This window comes from Spermophilus citellus, assembly GCF_964194105.1.
Source record: "Spermophilus citellus genome assembly, chromosome: 16".
NCBI lineage: Eukaryota > Metazoa > Chordata > Mammalia > Rodentia > Sciuridae > Spermophilus > Spermophilus citellus.
This window is the reverse complement of record NC_138196.1, coordinates 49,471,689-49,490,711: the sequence shown is the minus strand read 5'-3', so window position 1 is coordinate 49,490,711 and position 19,023 is coordinate 49,471,689. Positions and strand designations below refer to the sequence as shown.

Here is a 19,023-nt window from a genome sequence, read left to right as displayed (position 1 = left end):
TGTTAAATAATTTGGTTATAAAACTGGTTCACATTTTATCAGCATATAGAAATAAAATGAATAGTCCAGTTAATTCAAGTTTTATATTTCTTTTCATTTAAAAAATCAAATAAATGTATTTATTTTCTTATTTACTTAAGACCTTTTATGTTACTTTTTTAGTTTTGACAATTGTACATCTTTTGGCATACAGTGTAATAAATTGATGTATGCATTTACAATGTATAATGATCCAATCATGATAATTAACATTTCCATCTCCTTAAACACTTATTTTTAGTGTTGGAAACCTTCAAATTCCTCTCTCCTAGTTTTTTTGTAAAATATATAATAAATTGTTATAAATTTGTTCTATAGTATTGTTCAAATTTATAGTGTCATCTGCTTATTGACTCATATTTATCTGTTACTAGAAGTGGTATATAGAAGTCTCCTACTATTGTTGTATTGCTATTTCTCCCTTATAGATCTGTCAATATTTGTTTTGTATATGTGCTCTCATGTTGGGTGAATTAATAATTCTCGTACATCTTCCTGATAGATTGATCTTTTTATCATTATATAGGGAACTTTTTTGCCTCCTGTCCCACTTTTTCCTTAACATCTGATGTAAGCAGTGGTCCCTATGAAAGGGAAAATTTTGGACACAGAATATAGCAAGTGAAGATGAGAATTATGTTGTCACAAACTAGGAAAATACCAGAAGCTGAGAGAGAAGTCTGAAATAAATCTTCCCTTAGTACCTTCAAAGGAAGTATAGCCTCAAGAACACCATGATATTGGACTTCCAGCTTCCAGAACTGTTGGGCAATAAATTTCTGCTATTCATGCCACTCATTTTGTATTTTCGATGGAAGTCCTAGCAAACTAATGCAGAGATTAAAACCATTAGGTCAGATTGGGTCACTGATGGATGGAAAATGGAAAAACAATGGTAGATATCAAACTTGCAGATATTACCAGCCTTAATACATAACCTTATTTCCAGGTTTACCCCAGCCAACTTAAGTGCAGTAGTCCCAGACTGACATTTTTTTTCACTATCAGCTTGTCAATTTTACCCACAAAATTCATCTTCACATTTCTGTTATTCATTCCTATTTTTAAAAAATTTTGCTTTTGCTTTTCCTTATTGACAACAACCTTTGTAATAGACAAAGCACATTTATGTGCAGCTATACACAGTCTCAAAGCCATCCACTTACCTCTGAAAGATGCAGATGAGTACATATGTCTGGAATCCTTAGAATATGTCATATATGGGTTTGAACACTTTTTCTGGAACTTGAAATACTCCAAATGTTCTGTAATATGGTTCAGTATTGAAGAAATAATCAGGGACAGTTTGAGCAAAAGCACAGAAAGTAAAATAATTGTGCTGTTTATGAGGAACCTGTAGAATGGGGATAAGGAATTCAGATGATTCGTATTGAACCGGAAATGAACCACATTAAATAAGAGTAAGGACATTAAATTTATTTATATTGAAGAATAAGTAGAAAGTGTGGTTGAGATGATGGAGTCACAGTGGGGAAGACTCTTAGCCAGTTGCCATGTTCTGTAGCCTGAGAGATTCTTGTTGCTAAGCGGCTAAATCTAGAACTCAATCAAATGAAAAACAATTGATTTCTATACTTTTTATCTTGTGAGATCTCAAAGAAAAACCTTTGCTCAAAGAAATGGGTGGTACACACAATTCATGAAGAGGATCATAATTAGAAAGGATCACAAGAGTTATAGCTTCATCTATAGGTAAGTCACTCAAGAATTTAGCTCTGAAGTGGAGAATCACAAATTATTAGTACATAAATATGCTCACACACACAACACATACACAAAATTGGTTCAGATCTTGAATATCTGGCAAAAAAAAATGCTCTTCATTATTTCCTATGCTACTCTATTTTTCTCTTTTAAATTGCTTTCAATTGTATAATACTTATACTCTGAAAAATACTGAATTAGGCTACAAAAGGGTAGGTGGTAATTAGGCCACAAAGATTCATGAATTTGACAAAACTGTAGGAAGAGGAAAATAATTTATAAAAGATAGTGTATGGCAGTTTACTTTGAAATCTGTACTATTATAACACTATGACTTTTTATGAATGAAACTGTTATATTCTTTTAGGACCTGTGGCCTCTAGCATCATTGTATAAAATAATGTAATGTGTCAAAAGACTGTCTGGCTCAAATATTCTTTTCTCTCTCTCTTTCTTCCTATTACGTGTTCACAAGGTGAAGTCTTAAGAATACATTCTGACAGATTTACATTGGTTCACTCTCAACAATGCACACAAGTAATAAATGACTATTTTCCATCACCACACAAATCTACACCCCTTAATAATTACTAACTGTTTATAAAGACAGACATGGAGAGCAAAGAAACAGATGAGAATTTTACTCATGATTTGTAAAAGTTGTCCTCAAATGTCCTTTACTGACCTTACTTACTCCTGAGGGCTTTTGGTGTTCTGTGAAGTTAGCCTCCTCTGCTCTTCTCACTTTAAAGATGAGGATAGTTTCCAGCTTCAAACAGGTCCCCTGCCTTCCATTTGCAATGACAAAGGAGAGAGAAGAAAACTACCTGATCCTGTATTAAATAGGCATTAAATGAAGAATTCTTGGTTTTACAACTTAAACTACCCTGATGGAAATTTATCAATAATACCAACTTATAACAATAAAGAGAATACCAATTTTCAACTGAAGGTACTAGGTGTACATGAAAAAATTTAGAACATCGAACAGTTAAGAAACAACGGGATCCCAGCAGCTCTGGAGGCTGAAGCAGGAGGATTGTGAGTTCAAAGCCAACCTCAGCAAAAGTGAGGCACTAAGCAATTCAGTGAGAGCCTGTCTGTAAATATAATACAAAATAGGGCTGGGGATGTGGCTGAGTGGTCAAGTGCCCCTAAGTTCAATCCCTGGTATCCCCCCACCCAAACAACGGAGACAACAAGGTGAAAATTATTAGAAGCATAGGAGTGCTTAAGATCGATATCTGTTCATGACTTCATCCTTTAGGCTGAGCTATCAGGCTATCTTATTCTAGTTTTGTGTGTCTTCCCCTCCTACACATCCTCCTAAATGTACTCTGCTTGATTTATTTCCCCAGTAGTATTGGCACACCCAGCAGTGTGTTGTCAGAGTGTAGAAAGCAGATGGAAGTATTAATCTAGATGGGGTCGAGCATTTTAGTCAACAGACATTGAACTGATGGAGTCCAGAGGCAGGCTACAGGAATAACAAGGGCAATAATGGAAACTTGAAAAGTGGGAAAATGTGGAAAGAAAAGTTACATGAATTGTCTACAAATTTAATGAATAAGTTTTAATTAAAAATGAAAGTTATGAGTTACTACCAAATAAGAGGATGGTCAAGACTAATAATATGATTCAGAAACAGGCTATAAGTCAATGGTTGAAGTTCATTGAAGATGGATCGTAACAGTAAAAAACAAACACGTGGGTTGTCAATATGCTTGATAAACAGTGAGAATGTGGATAAGATGGTGGAGAAGAGAGCAGTAAAACAAACACCTAATTCTTTGCTATTTGTGCAGGATTGATGGGGAAATTGCTGAAAGAATGAGGAAGAATGGTAAATAATGGTGGAAGGAGATGGCTGCTAGTTTTGCGGTTTGGAAGTGGCTTTGGCAACTAAATCAAGTTATGACTGAATATCTGGTCTGTATAGCAGAGGGGGATTCTGAGAAAGGAAGACGTCTCCCCTGGTGGGCTTCACATTTTTGAGATATAAAATTTTGTAACATTAACTAGGAAAAAGGGGCTCTCCTGCTGCTGCTTTTTGTTAGAGGAAGATTTCATGAGTGATGGGAGAAAATTTTAGAGAGAAAAGGTCAAAGAACTTAAAATCAAGATAAAATAAAAATTAAGGAGGAATGTGTCCTGGGTTCAGAATGGGACAGGTGCTGAATCTGGCCACTTTCATGCTTGAATTCCCTACTGTGGGAAGTGATGTTTACTCAGTGTGTTTTAGATACCTCAATGCAGATTCCACTTTCTTCTATTCCTTCCCCAACTATTTTAGCTTAATCTCATTATGTTAACGAACTCATGAAAACTATAGATATTTACACTGGGTTATTAAAAAGGCATTTTACGTGTAAAATATTTTTCCATCTCCAAGTGTGACTCTCCCAGCTAATTTGATTTTCTTTTCATTTTGTTGTGCCTGAGGTTTTGAAAAATACTATTTTTCTCCATAGTATAATTAAATATAAACATTTTCAAGTAATATATCTATATATCAACCCAAGGCATTCCTACCTCCAATTCCACTATTGGATATTGGTTTATTGAATGAAGATATCTGTTATGATAGGATCTTTTGAAGGATAATTGATACTTTGACGCTTTGCATTTGACAGGATTGAAATGAGATAGGACAAGTAATAATTTGCAACATGGAAGTGCATATGAAGGACCATCAGAAAAATAATATATGTGAGTATCTTTTTACATGTCTTTCCTTACTGTGACAAAATAATTTCTCATTTGAAATAGGAAGAATGTGGATATTTATTCCAAGTTCATAGTATAAATCAATATTCCCTCATCAAAAAAAAGATATAAATTCATCTTTCCATTAAGACACCTTTGTTGGGTCTGGGGATATAGCTCAGTTGGTAGAGTGCTTGCCTCACATGCACAAGGTCCTGGGTTCAATCCCCACTGCCACCACACACAAACACAAAATGACATCTTTGTTTCAAATATTTATTGTGAAAATGTTCCCAAATATACATATATTTAGAGAATGGTATCATGAACACACACGTCCTTCATCTGTATTTGATAATTATCAACCTGTGGCCAACTGTTTTTCCTTTTCACCCCCACAGTGTGAATCTGCCTCACCAAAATTAAAGAGCAAATCCAACGCACTATATGAAGTCATGCCTTAAACCAAACGCTAATGTATTTTAGCCCATACTCTGCTCTTTTCCTCTACCATGGCCTGTCCATAATTTAGTTGCCCAATTCTGCCCTTCTTTCTATTTTTTATTTTAGTTCTGCTACTCTGACAGATTGACCCTGCCAGAAGACATCCCATTAAAGGTCAGTGCTGCTTGCAACCAAGTCAAAGGGAGGAGACAGGCCAACAGCACCTCCTGCCCTGCCCCTTTGCCTCCAGTCATTGCCCATGATGGCTGTGGGTGAGGCCTTCCTGGTGCATGTGAGGATGGCTGTCATGAAATTCTGGCTGGGAATCTTGCTCTTCCTTTCTGGATGGTCTCAGATTGGCCACTCCCAACACCACAGCCCCCCAGAAGTAGTGATACCCTTGAAGATAACTGGCACCCATAGAGGCATGAGGACCGCTGACTGGCTCTCCTACAGCCTGCGCTTTGGAGGCCAGAGACAAATTGTCCACATAAAGGCCAAGAAACTTCTAGTGTCCAAACCTTTCTCTGTGTTCACCTACACAGACCAGGGAGCTCTGCTGGAGGAACAACCTTTTGTCCAGAGTGACTGCTACTATTATGGTTATGTGGAAGGGGACCCAGAATCCCTGGTTGCTCTTAGCACCTGCTCTGGGGGATTTCGAGGAATGCTAGTGGTCCATGATACTGTTTATGAAATCAAACCCAAAAGATTTTCTGCCACATTTGAACATCTGGTTTATAGAATAGACAGGGAGGAGACACGATTCCCACCCACAAGATGTGGACTAACAGAAGAAGAACTAGCACGACAACTGAAGCTTCTTCACAAGAATGATATTATAAATTTAAAGCAAAGTGGCTATGAGAGGTGGTGGACTCACAAGGGTCTTATTGAATTGGCAGCTGTGGTAGACTATGAACGATACCGTCATCTGGAAAGCAATATCTCAAATGTGGAGGATGAAGTAATCTTGGTTATAAATGCTGCAAATGAATATTATAAAGCACTGCAAATTGATTTGATTTTATATGGCCTTGAGGTCTGGAACAAAGAAAACCCCATAACTATCAGTACGATGGCCGATACTCTGTCAAAATTTTGCACTTGGAAGAAAATTAGTTTTGAAACCCGCATTCACCATGATACTGTACATCTTTTTATTAAGAAGTCATTTGGTAAACTCCTTGGCCTAGCCTTTGTTGGAACAATATGTAATAGTGTCTATAATTGTGCAATTGATTCTTTTGAAGGTGACTCAGTTTCTTTTTTTGCATACATTGTGGCACATGAGTTGGGTCATAATTTGGGTATGAAGCATGATGAAAACACATGCACATGTGGGCAGAAGACATGCATCATGTATGCATCAAAAACTATTTCAAGTAAATTTAGCAACTGTAGCTATGCCAGCTACTGGGACATTGGTTCAAGAAAGAGCTGTATACATGATACACCAGACCCAAAGGCCATCTTCTCAAAGATACAGTGTGGGAATGGTGTTATTGAAGAAGGAGAGGAGTGTGACTGTGGATCCATGAAATTGTGTTCAGAAGATCCTTGTTGTTCGATGAACTGCACCCTGGAAGCTGGGGCTGTTTGTACTTTGGGGCCTTGTTGCAAAGACTGCCAGTTCTTGCCATCAGGTACAGAGTGTCGGAAAAAGGAAAATGAATGTGATCTTCCAGAGTGGTGCAATGGAACTTCACATGAGTGTCCAGGAGATGTATATGTGCAGGATGGGTTCTCTTGCATGGATGGTGGCAACTGCTATGAAAAGAGATGTAATATACGGGATGAACAGTGTAAGCAAATTTTTGGCATGGAAGCCAGGAGCGCCAATGAGAGGTGCTACAAGAATTTGAACACCCGAGGTGACCGTTTTGGTAACTGTGGTCTTGGTAAACAAGCATATATTAAGTGTGATGTATCAGATGCCCTCTGTGGAAGAGTTCTGTGTGAGAATGTGTTATTCATTCCCTATTTGAGAAATCATTCTACTGTGCACTCGACTAATTTAAGTGGTGTCACCTGCTGGGGTACTGACTATCATTTTGGGATGAACATACCAGATATTGGAGAAGTGACTGATGGCACAGAGTGTGGTACAGAACGTGTGTGCATTGATCGGAAGTGTGTATTTAGGTCCATCTGGGAAAGTGACTGTACACCAGTGACCTGCAATAATAACGGGGTCTGCAACAACAAAGATCACTGCCATTGTAATTCTGAGTGGGCTCCACCCCGCTGCTTGAAAAAAGGCTACGGAGGGAGTGTTGATAGTGGCCCGCCTCCTCAGAAAACGGTATCAAAGATAGAAATTTCTAAGAAAGCACTATTACTAAGTTTATGGATTCCTACTCTCCTATTATTTAGCTGTTGGATTTTGGCAGCTTGGAAGATGCACAAATATTAGTAAACAAAAGAGCAAGGTGTTCAAACTTCATCTGAGGAAAACAAAAAAGAGCAAATATGTTCAATTTCAGAAAATAAACCTAAGCCTTAATGACCTTTTTGGTGTATTAAATTTTAGTGGTTATGTGGGTCAGAGACCACTGCCAGAAAATCCCAGATTTCTATTATGTTTCCAAATTATAAACATTAGCTATTATTAAATGTAAGTTATTCATAGCATAGTTCTACTTTTCATTTTAAGGAACTTTAATGGAATTCATTCTTTGTGTTTCCCAAGCAAAAGCCCACTATGTGGATGGAATCATGAGAGTGAGTGAGTGAGTGAGTGTGTGTGTGTGTGTATGTGTGTGTGTGTACTTGGAGTCTCTCTAAACCACCTTCCCCTTTTCACTCTGCTCTATCACATAGAGAGAGGAAACACACCAATCTAACCTCTTTGCCCTTGGGGGAACCAGAGGGAGACCTGTGCGAACTGTTAAGGTTTGCATCAGTATCACCTTGGTTACAGCTTTCACCTACACAGCAGCAGTAGCTTTCAGCCTGTGCATGATTCCTAGGTATATTTAATAATTTCCAGGAGCAAAATTATCATCAGTCCCAGAGATACAGCAAAGCTACCAAATAACTTACCCTCAGAATCCTGAGTCCTGGTTCTCTGAGCCCTCCACCAGATTCCAGAGGTTCAGCACCAAGCTGGCTATACCTGTCTTCAGAGGTTGGGGTCCTAGAACCATAGAACCTATTCCAAAGCTCTGAGTTTGTATATCCCTGACCTCTTCCCATTGATCTCCAGTCCTAATGGTGACAGCTATGCCTTCTACTTATGAACTAGTGGTTGTCTCAGGGGTGTGGTTTCTCATTTTGTGACTGAATTCTAAGTTCTATAGAACTTACGTTCATACAATGGAAAACATGGAAATGACTCAGACATCAGAAAGTTTTAAATTTTCTTACTACTATCCATTATCATCATGGGAAATTTCTTGTAAGGTATGTCTGATTGCAATGAATTCTCTCAGGTTTTCTTTGTCTGGTAATGTCTTTATCTCTCTCAGATTTCTTAAAAATATTTTTGCTAGATAATAGTATTTGTGGTTGCTAGTTTTTTTCCCCCCTTAGCACATTAAATATATCATTTTAAATTTTTCCTGCTGTAAGACTTCTGCTAAGAGGTCTACCTCTGTACATTGGAATACTTACACTAATTACTTCTTTTATTGCTTTTAGTGGTCTCTTTTTCTTTGACCTTTGAGAATTTTATTGTAATAGTCATGAGACTAGCTTATTTGGGCAGAATTTGTTGGTGACCTTTGACCTTCCTATACCTTGATATTTGAATTTTCCTCCAAGTTTTGAAAGTTTTCTGCTATTATTTCTTCAAATAAGCATTCTACACTTTCATAGTCTGTCTTCAAGCTCACTGATTACTTCTGCTTGATCAACTCTAATGTTAATGCCCTCTAGAACACTTTTCATTTTGTTTATCATATTTTTCTCCTCCGTATTTTTCTCTGTTGTAATTTGTTTCTTATTTTAATCTTAGCTAAATTTTTCTCTTAATTCTCTGAATTATTTCTCCTTGTTTTCTTGAAGTTCACTGAGTTTTCTTAAAACAGCTACTTTGAATTCCTTGTCTGACAATCATCTTCTTGTCTTTCGAATGAGTCGTCAGCACCTTGATTTGTCTACTTGATAAAGCCATTTTTCCTTGGCTTTTATTTCTTGTTGATTTATATTTCTATGTATGTATGTATCACAAATTTGGTTTTTCTTCATCTGCATATTCTGGGTAGAGTGAATGTTCTGTTCCAGGAAACTTTTTAGAAATACTGAGTGGACTGATTTTTATTTTCTGATTCCTCTTTAGAGGAGAGTCAAAGTCCAAGTTAAATGTGAGTTTCATAATGGTTCAACTGCTGTTTCAATGTCCCACCTGGATGAGCCCATGGGAGATTCAGAGAGAAGACCCATGCTGTGTGGAAAAGGCTTCCAGGCTCTCCATTCCAGAGGATCTGTGGACCATGCTTTCTACAACTACACGTGCCCAAAGTGTTTCTCTGGTGCAGTGCCTCCTCTGGTGAGGATGGAGTGCTGCTGCCAAATTCTGGGCACTGGGTACTTCTGCTTGCCCCACTCCCTGCCTTGTCACTAGCTGGCCTCAAATGGTTCAATCTCACTGGTGTTCACAACACTCCCTACCTGCTGATAAAAGTGTCAGTCTCCTGGAAAGAACCTAAAATGGAGGGGAGGCCAAATGCCCTCTTCTGACTCACTCTTATATTATGAGAACAGTAGGACTATTCACACTTGGTATCACAGAAGGCTGGGGAGAAGGAGCATTTGGACATAAAGAAACATTCTCAATACCATCCAATCACAGTTCCACTCATCTTTTGAGTCCAAAGGGGCTTTATATAGCCCCACTTTCTGGTTTCCTTAGTTCATGTGAAGAGTTTATTATATGTGGATAGTTTCTTAAATAGATGTTTCTGTGGGAATTTAATATTTTAGGGCGTACTCCACAATCTTGTTCCACCTTCTTTCAGTAATGTTGCTGACTTTGAAGGCTTTGTGGGATGCTTGTGAGACCGTCTGGAATTTCTTAAGAGTCATAATTTTCTAAAACCATGTTATATTTCCATATGCAAGACAGCAAAATTGGGCTTCTGTCAAGCACATGTCCTCTTTCTCTGTTAAGATGATTTTCTGATTTTGAATTTGCATGTAGTATAAAGTTGGAGATTTGGGCTATGAACTTTTGTGTAACAGAGATTAAACCCCATAATCTTTCAGAGCTGAGGATATAGAATCAAATAGAGACCTGGTGGATAACATACCAGGCCCAGACCTGAGCAATATGGTTTCAGAGGCTCAGTTCATAGTCAACCAACTCCATTGCTCTGAGTCCAATGTGAGGCAGAACATCATGACAGAAGGACATATAGGAACACTATGCAGCTTAAGGTGGCCCCAGAAACAAAAAGGGAGGGGAAGTGGCTTCAGGGAAGATGAACTTTTCCAGGGTGCACCCCAATGAACCACTTCCTCCAGCCACATCTCCCCTGTCAGTCACCACCAAATACAACAGTCCCTTTTAATAATATATCAACTGGATTAATCCACTGATTAGTTGCAGCTCTCATAATCTAATCATTTCAACTCTAAACATTCCTGCATTAATAGAAACTTTTGTAGAATACCTCATATCTAGACTATAACAACTTCTGAATTTATTCATTTAGATCACTTTTTTTCCCTTAGTTTAAATATTCATCAATTTTTTAGACTTTTTCAAAAAACTTTTTTCAAAAAAATCATTGATTTCTGCTATTGTTTGCTATGGCTTATGATTTTCTTCTCTGAGTTTTCCTCTTTTCCTCTTTATACTAACTTTAAGATTAGTTTGTTCTTCTTTCTCTAGTTCTTTGAAATGTAAATGTAAAGTTAGGAGTTTTTTTTCTTCAGATCACTCTTCCTTTTTAATGTATGTGTTTATTACTATAAAATTACCCTTTAGTATTTTTTTTTTTGTATTTTTGTTGTATTCCATAAGTTTTGGAATGTTCTGTGTTCAGTTTTATTTTTTATTTATTTTATTTTCTAATTCCTCTTTTGAATAACTCTTCATCCAGTGATTGTTTAAGACAATATTGTTAAATTTTCAATTACTTGTGAATTTCCTTGTTTTCTTAATTTAATTAAAGCCTTGTCTCATTTTATTTTGGTTAGGGGAAAAAATGGTATGATTTTAAACTTCTCAACCATGTTAAGATTTGTTTTGTAATGTAATAGGTGATCTAACCTAGAAAATGTTATAAGGGAGCTTAAGAAAAATGTGTATTCTTTGTTGTTTGTTAAGATCATTTGATCTATAGTGTTTGTTAGTTTATTTCTTTATTGATTATCTGTATAGATAATCAAATGTTGTGGTACAATCATTCTTAATTGTTTTGTGTTTTAACTATATATTTAACTATATATCAATTGTTAAAAGCAGAACACCAAATTTTTCTAGTATTTCTGTATTGCCATCAGTTTCTCCATTTAGGTTTATTTGTATTTATTTTATATTTTAGGTGGTCTTTATTAGGTGCATAAATATTAATAATTTTATATCTTCCTGTTGATGTGGATTTTATTATATAACTGCCTTTTTTTCTGTGATGATTCTGAAGTAAAGTCCATTTTATCTGATATAAACAGACAGCTGTGTTTTCTTTTTGGTTTCCATTTCATGAGAGATCTTTTCTAATTTCTTCATTTTCAGCCTACATATCCATATCTAAAGATTTTCTGGCAGTCCATATATTTCTCAATATTGTATTTTATCCGTTTAGAGATGCCATGCTTTTTACCTAAGGAGTCTGATTCATTTAAACTTAAAGAAGTCATTGGTATTTAAAAGGCTTACCAGTGCCATTTGGTAATTGTGTTGTTTTGCAGTTATTTTGTTCCTCTCTGTCTTTTGTCTATCTATTACAGAATTTTTTGGAGTTACCACAAGCCTTGCACAATTGTCTTTTGTTTGTAACCATTTATATATTTTAATAACAACTTGATTTTTTATCACATTCAAAACTGTAATTTTACTATATTACACACATTTTTGTTTTCATGTAGCCATTGTTCTCTTATTTTTATTTTACATACCCATTAACAAATTTTGTGGCACAATTATTCTTAATTGTTTTGTGTTTTAACTTTATATAGACACCCAAAATTAGTTTGTGCAGCACTATTACAGTGTTACATTACTGTGTATTTGTGTATGTATATTTACCTCTACCAGTGAGATTTATGCTTTCATATGGATATTTATTTGTGTGTAGAATAGGTTTTGTTTAAATTTGAAGAACTCTTTTAAGCTTTTCTTGTAAAACAAGTTTAATGGTGATGAACTCGATCAATTCTTGTTTGTCTGGAAAAGACTATATCTCTCTATCATTGTTAAAACATAGGATTGCCTGATATAGTTTTCTTGGTGGGCAGATTCTTTTTTTCAGTTGGTATTTTGAATATATCATCCCACTTTCTCCTGTACTACATATTTATTCTGAAGAATCCACAGATAATCTCGGTATGTGATGAGTTGATTTTCTCTATTTTCAAATTTCTCCGACTTTGACTTTTGTTACTTTAATTATAAATTGTCTTGGTATAAAATCTTTTTAGGTATATAGATTCTTTAAAGTGACACATAAAAATTAGACATATTTATGGGGTACCATATGAGGCATCCTTCAAACAAAACATACCATCTCTATTTCCTCAAACATATATAATTTCTTTTTGGTGAAAACATTCAAAATGGTTACGATAGTAGAAAAAGCCAGACAAGGAAAGAAAAATATTGCATTATATTACTTACATGAAGAATCTAAAAATGTCAAACCAAGAGCAATAGAGATAGAATGGTGGTTGCTTGTGATCCAGGAGTCAGAGCAATTGGGAGTGTTGGTCAAAGGGTAAAAACTTACATTTGTAAGATGAATAATTTCTGGAGCTGTAGTGTACAGAATATAAAATATAGTTAATGTATATGTGAAATTTCGGTAACTATTCAAATGAAGAAAATAATTTATGGGAATTATTATACAAAATATTCTTACATTAAAACAACATGTTCTACTTTAATATTTTTATATAATTTTAGTTGTCAAACATACCTCAATAAGACTACAAAGTATAATGTTAACATAATTCTATGTCCTTCACATACTAATATTGAGCTTAGTGAAGCTTATTTTATCAATCGGTAGAAAATTTCTGCTTTAAGCTTCATTTTTTAAAAAATCTCAGGTTAAAGAAAACCATTTATTTGCTACTGAATATTCTTCATACTTGTCTTAATCAGCTTTTTCAGTGCTGTGACTAAAGAATCTGACAAGAACAATTAAGAGGAGAAAAAATTTATTTGAGGGCCCCGGTTTCAGAGGTCTTACTCCATAGAAGGTCAGCTCCATTCGGGACTCAAGGAACATCCTGGTGGTAGAGGGTATCAGAGGAAAGCAACTCATATCATGGCCATCACAAAGCACAGAGAGAGTCCACTCACCAGATACAAATATATACCCCAAAGCCATGCCCCAATTCCCATCTCCTCCAGCCACACCCCACCACTTCAGTTAATCCCATTATGGATTAATTCACTGCTTAGGCTAAGGCGATAACCCAATCATTTCTCCTCCAATCCTTCTTGTATTGTCTCACACATAAGCTTTTGGGGGCGCACCACATCTAAACCATAACAATATTATTCTATTATTTTGAATTCATAATCTGTTTTCAGATTCTAAAAAAAATCTCTCCAACAGTACTGATTGAATTAAGATGCACTTTTATAAAATTTATGCAGGAAAAAAATAGTAATATAGTCATAAATAGTGTAGAAACTACAATCATTAATTATTTGCCAGGCTTTTTTTATACACTGCAGAGAAGGTCTATAGGAATTTTTCCTTTATAGTCTTTTGGTCAAGTTTTATCTATGTCTTATATGAGCATTGAGCTAGGAGAATTATTCCAAAATGAATGTGCATGTGTTTGTTTGTGTAGGTTTGTTTATCATGGTGTCATATTTGAGTATCTCCCTAATAGGTATGGGGGAGGAGGAAGAAGGGTGCCTGGAGGGGGTGCCTAATAAAGCGCTGCTGCTCCACAAAGACTTGCTGCTGTTGTATTGTTGCTATTATTGACAATAAAACTAATAACAGAGAAAAAAATTTAATTTGTGGGTTTATCACATCACCAGCATGATGAATTTTCCACAAATCCTTAATAAGTCAATTATGAATTAAAATAAGCCTTCTGTAAACCTTAACCTTCCTGAATTGGTCCCATTTAGAGTAAGAATGAAAAAAGGCAAAGCAGCAATTGAAGCTATTTCAATTTGTTACAATAATTGTATATCCACTAAATTTCTAAGCTCTCAAACTGCAACACTATGGAACCACAAAAGAGGTTTCTACTTTTTAATTTTAATCATTCTTCCAACTAACTTCTAAGATATATGAAAAACTAACTCTTTTCCCACTTGACTAATGTCTTTTATGATTTTTTTAAACAAAAATTTTAAAACTTTTTCTGTTTGTTTGCTTCTAGGCAAAACTGCATGCTCACTTAAAATAGTCTATGAATGGTTGTTTTTCCCTTATTGATGCAAATCTTAAAATAAAAATATCATAATCCAAAATGGTCCTCAAGTATCCAATGAGTATTAGTAACTGAATGTAGAAATGCATACAACCCTGGGCCAAGATTCATGGAAGCTGACCATCTAGTTAAGAAGTTATAGAACAACAACAAAACTACTTATATGTAATATGCTTAGATATAATATAGTCTAGTATATAAATGTATTAGATGACAATTACTGTGTGCCACATCTGCCTAACCACTTTACATATATTAGTTCATTTAATACTTAACCCTACAGGATGGTTACAATTATTATTATGATGATTTTATATGTAAAGAAATAGAAGACAAAAAATGAAGCATGGTAGAAATAAATTATGAACCCAGCTGGTCTATCATCTCCTGCATTTATCCTTCTGTTTACTATACTTTACTGTCTCTTCTGTTTTATGATGTTCAATAATGGCACTATTAGTGTCAAATATCAGCCACTAAGTTAATTGCACACAGAATGAGTACAATGGAAGTACAGAGAATAAGAAAAAAGTCACTATGGAATGAAGCAGTTGGGAAGGATTTCAAGTATAAAACAGACATGGGGTCAGTGATAATCAAACAGAAAAAAAAAGCTATCTTAAGCAATGGAAAATTCATTAACAAAAGCAAGGAGATGAGAATAAGATTGTAAAACTTGAGGTATGTTAGCCAAATGTTTTATAGGCACCTCAAAGTCTATATGCCACTTTGACTGTTCATAATGATCTTTTTTCATTGGTAAGCCTGTTTTCTGTCTCCCTGACTAGTACATAAGTTTCATGGGAACATTGTCTTATCTGCCATTTGCTGACTATAGGCTTAGTGCTTTACATAATGTCTTGCACATAATAAGTGCTCCTGTATCAGCCTAAAATTTTGTTCATCTCCTCCAAAAAACAACAAAATAATAATAATAATATTCAAGTAAGTTTGGCCCTTTTATGTCCTCTTTATTTCATGAGTGGCATTCACATGTTTAGGCAAAGGATTCTAGAAATCATCTTCAACTTGTCCTCCCTTATTACCACTTTTCATACATTCAGTCATATAATTCTGTCTCCTTCTTCCTTCTAATTGCCTTTCAAATCCTACTTCTCTTTGCTCACACTGACACTGCTGCTTTCTAATGATCACATACTTGGTTCGAACGAATGCTGTAGCCTCTTGACTCATCTCCCTGACCTTGATATTTTTCTATTCCAATCTCAACATTGAACATTGTAGTCATAATAATCTTTCTATAATACAAGTCTGATTAAATGTTTCTCTTGCTAAAACATATGCATCAGGTTCACATTCTTTGCAAGATAAACTGTAGGTGCCTTAAGATGGCTTAGAATGTCCTCATGGTCTTCTGGCCACTACAGAATTTTAATCTCATTTTCACAGCAAACCTAACCATCTCCAACACTGTGTCTCTTGCCAGCATATGTTTATCACTGATTAATTTTTTTGAGTTTATACAATGGGTTTCCTCTCTTATTCCTTGTTTGTGTTTCCTTAACAACAAAAACACATTTCCTGAATATCTCATTCCCTCTTGCCACTTTCATCTTGTTCTATTCATCTTTCAGGTCTTGGCTCTAACACTTTTTCACTGAAAGCCTTAGAAAGTCTTCTGTAAGTCACAAAAGGATATCAATTGCTCAAATATGACTTCTTATCTCTATTAGTCCTCTTCATCTTTTTTTTTTTTTTTTTTGGTGAGGGGTTGGGGGGGTTGGTAATAGGGATTCATCTCAGGGGCACTCAATCACTGAGCCACATCCCCAGCCTTATTTTGTATTTTACTTAGAGACAGGGTGTCACTGAGTTGCTTAATACTTCACTTTTGCTGAGTCTGGCTTTAAACTCATGATCCTCCTGCCTCAGCCTCCCAAGCCGATGGGATTACAGGCGTGCACCACAGTGCCCGGCCTTTATCATCTTCTTGATGTACTTGACAATTGCTTACCAATGATCTCTTATATGAGAAATCACTGAGGGTAGATGTCAGTGATTTATTATTCATTATTTCAGAGCTAAGATCTAATAAAATTTAGGGTTATTATCATAATTTTCAATAAAGTCATATGCGATGAATATATAATATTTACTCAACTGATACTTTCACCATTGCTTCTGAATTGGCTACAGCTACCCACAGTAAAGATGAAAGGATATTAATACCTTTATCTTATAAATAGAGTTGAAGAAAGTGGTGTTAAATACCTCTTTCCCGAGCATAGAGTTCTCACACATCTCAAAAGTAAAAATAGGTGAACTTGAAATCTTAGTAATAGAAAGTAGTTAAACTAGAGCGTAGGGAAGAGAGTAAGTAAATAACAAAGTTATATACCTGGCGGAAAATATCTGATAGATTTAATTGTAAAAAATCAAAACCCCTGAAGGGAGATGAGAAAAGAATAACTATTTTTTCAAATAATGTCTTCAAATATTAAAATTTAATGAAAATTATTGTCAAAGATAGTAAGAAACTCAACATTCCCCAACCACAGTTAACAAAATGAAAACCACAACAAGCTACATCATAGTGATAGTTCTGAAAATCATTGTTAAAGAGAATATTTTACAGCCAGTGAATAAACTACATGTAGTTTCAGAGAGTGATAATAACAATTATCTCTAACTTCTCACCCTTTTAGAGACTAAAGAGAACAGAAAAATATCTTGAAAGTCTTGGCAGAAAAGAATGTTGTTAAGCTATAATTATATAACTAGGAGGGATTTTTTTCAAAGATGAATACAAATAGACTTTACTAGACAAAAGTTAAGATAACATGTTCACCAGAGATGGACTATAAAAAAATCTTACAGGACTTATTCAGGAGGAAAGGAAATAAAATCCAATCTCTGAAATAAAGAGTACCAAAAATAGAGAATATAGAGGTATATGTATAACATATTTTTATTAATTTTTTACAAGTTATGAGGTTGTTTAAAGCAAAAGTGATAATGAAGTGAGGAAGAAGAGAAAGAAAAGAAAAAGGGAAGATTTATTGTAAGGAATTGTCTCCTGCAATTATGGAGTCCCAAGATCTGCAGAATGAGTTAGTGAGTTTAAGTTAGTTTAAGTTAGCGACTGTGTTTAAGTACCAGAACAGTTTCTTGTATAGTTCCAGTAGGAAGGCTGGCAGACTTGAGGACCAGCAGGAGCTAATGTTCCAGTTCAAAGGCAGTCAAACAGGAAGAATTATGTTCTTTGGAGTCTGGTCAGCCTTAGTTTTATCCACACTTTCAACTGATTGGACAAAGACCCCCCACACACACCCACTCCTATATTAGGGAGAACTGTGTATTTTGCTAAGTCTACCAACTTACATTCATTTCATCCAAAAAAAAAAAAACTTTGAAAATTCCCCCCCAAACAATATTTGTGAAAATATCTGGGTACCCTGTGAGTCCTGTAAACACAAGTCTGCCCCTTGTCAACCTGGCATCCATGACATCTCATTAAACTATACTTTATGTCCAAATAAAGACAATAAAAGCTGATAATTCCATCTAATATGCTATAGTTACAAATGCTTGTAATCAAAAACATACTAATTTTTTCTCCAGGTTAAGTGCTTACGTAATGACTGCTCTTCTCCTTAATATCTCTGAACTTGATACCTATGATGTAAACAATATTTAAGTACCATGATAAAATGTCAATTCATCTCATGTTACATAGAGGAGATAATGAGGAAGAAAACTAAGATTCACACATATATTCATGACAAAATAGTGAATACTCATGACTACTACAGTCCTCATTTATGTAACTGGTCACATCCATATAGCTGGTATTCATAAGTGCCTTCTTCCAGTGATCATTCCACATTCCCTTTACCTTCATCAAGCACCTCAGCTGGCTGCTGTTCCTTAGTAATAGGTACCTTGGGAAAAAGCACTTGACAGATCATATTCATACTAGATGTTAGGGGATACATTAACTTGATCAAGCAATGAAACTATATCTGATATGGCAGCTGAAATTGAAATCATAATGTGGATAAATATAGGGTAATCTGCTTTTATTCTCCAAGACCCATTTTCTGCATAAGCCAGATAGGCTTATTGAATGGGCATGTGGTGGGTATCACCACTTTTATATCTTTCAAGTCCTTGGTAATAGTGCTAACCTCTGAAATATGTAGTATTAATTTAGATTTTCTATTTTCCTAGGTAGAGGCAGTTCTAGTGGCTTACACTTGGCTTCTCTTACCATTATATCTCTCATTCCACAGGTCAGGGAACCAAGGTGGGGATTCTTTTAGGAGCTAAGTTTATTTATTTTGATTATACATTTTAGAACTGGAGAAATACCCATTCAGGAACCCAATGGACCCACTGTAGGATAGTTCTGAACTAAAGTTGCACTGATCATCTGACCTCCGTAAGACCCTAAACTGGTGAGCCACAGTGACATTTGGTTTCCTGGAATTAGTGTTAGTTCATATCCAGGGTCTGGTAATGTACAAAAGGTCTGATTATTTTCTTTTCCCCAGTGTGTGGTTATTCTGATAAAAAAGCATA

The 19,023-nt window shown here is 35.4% G+C and overlaps 1 protein-coding gene across 1 annotated transcript; it reads left to right on the top strand.

The window, feature by feature from the left end:
- Window positions 1-5,176: 5,176 nt before the first annotated feature.
- LOC308635316 (disintegrin and metalloproteinase domain-containing protein 20-like) lies at window positions 5,177-9,915 on the top strand (the record flags this gene model as incomplete). The annotated part of the gene is made up of 3 exons (XM_081269667.1): window positions 5,177-7,219; window positions 9,197-9,406; window positions 9,841-9,915. The coding sequence occupies 3 exons, from the start codon at window positions 5,177-5,179 to the stop codon at window positions 9,913-9,915; spliced, it is 2,328 nt and encodes a 775-aa protein (XP_081125793.1).
- Window positions 9,916-19,023: the final 9,108 nt, after the last annotated feature.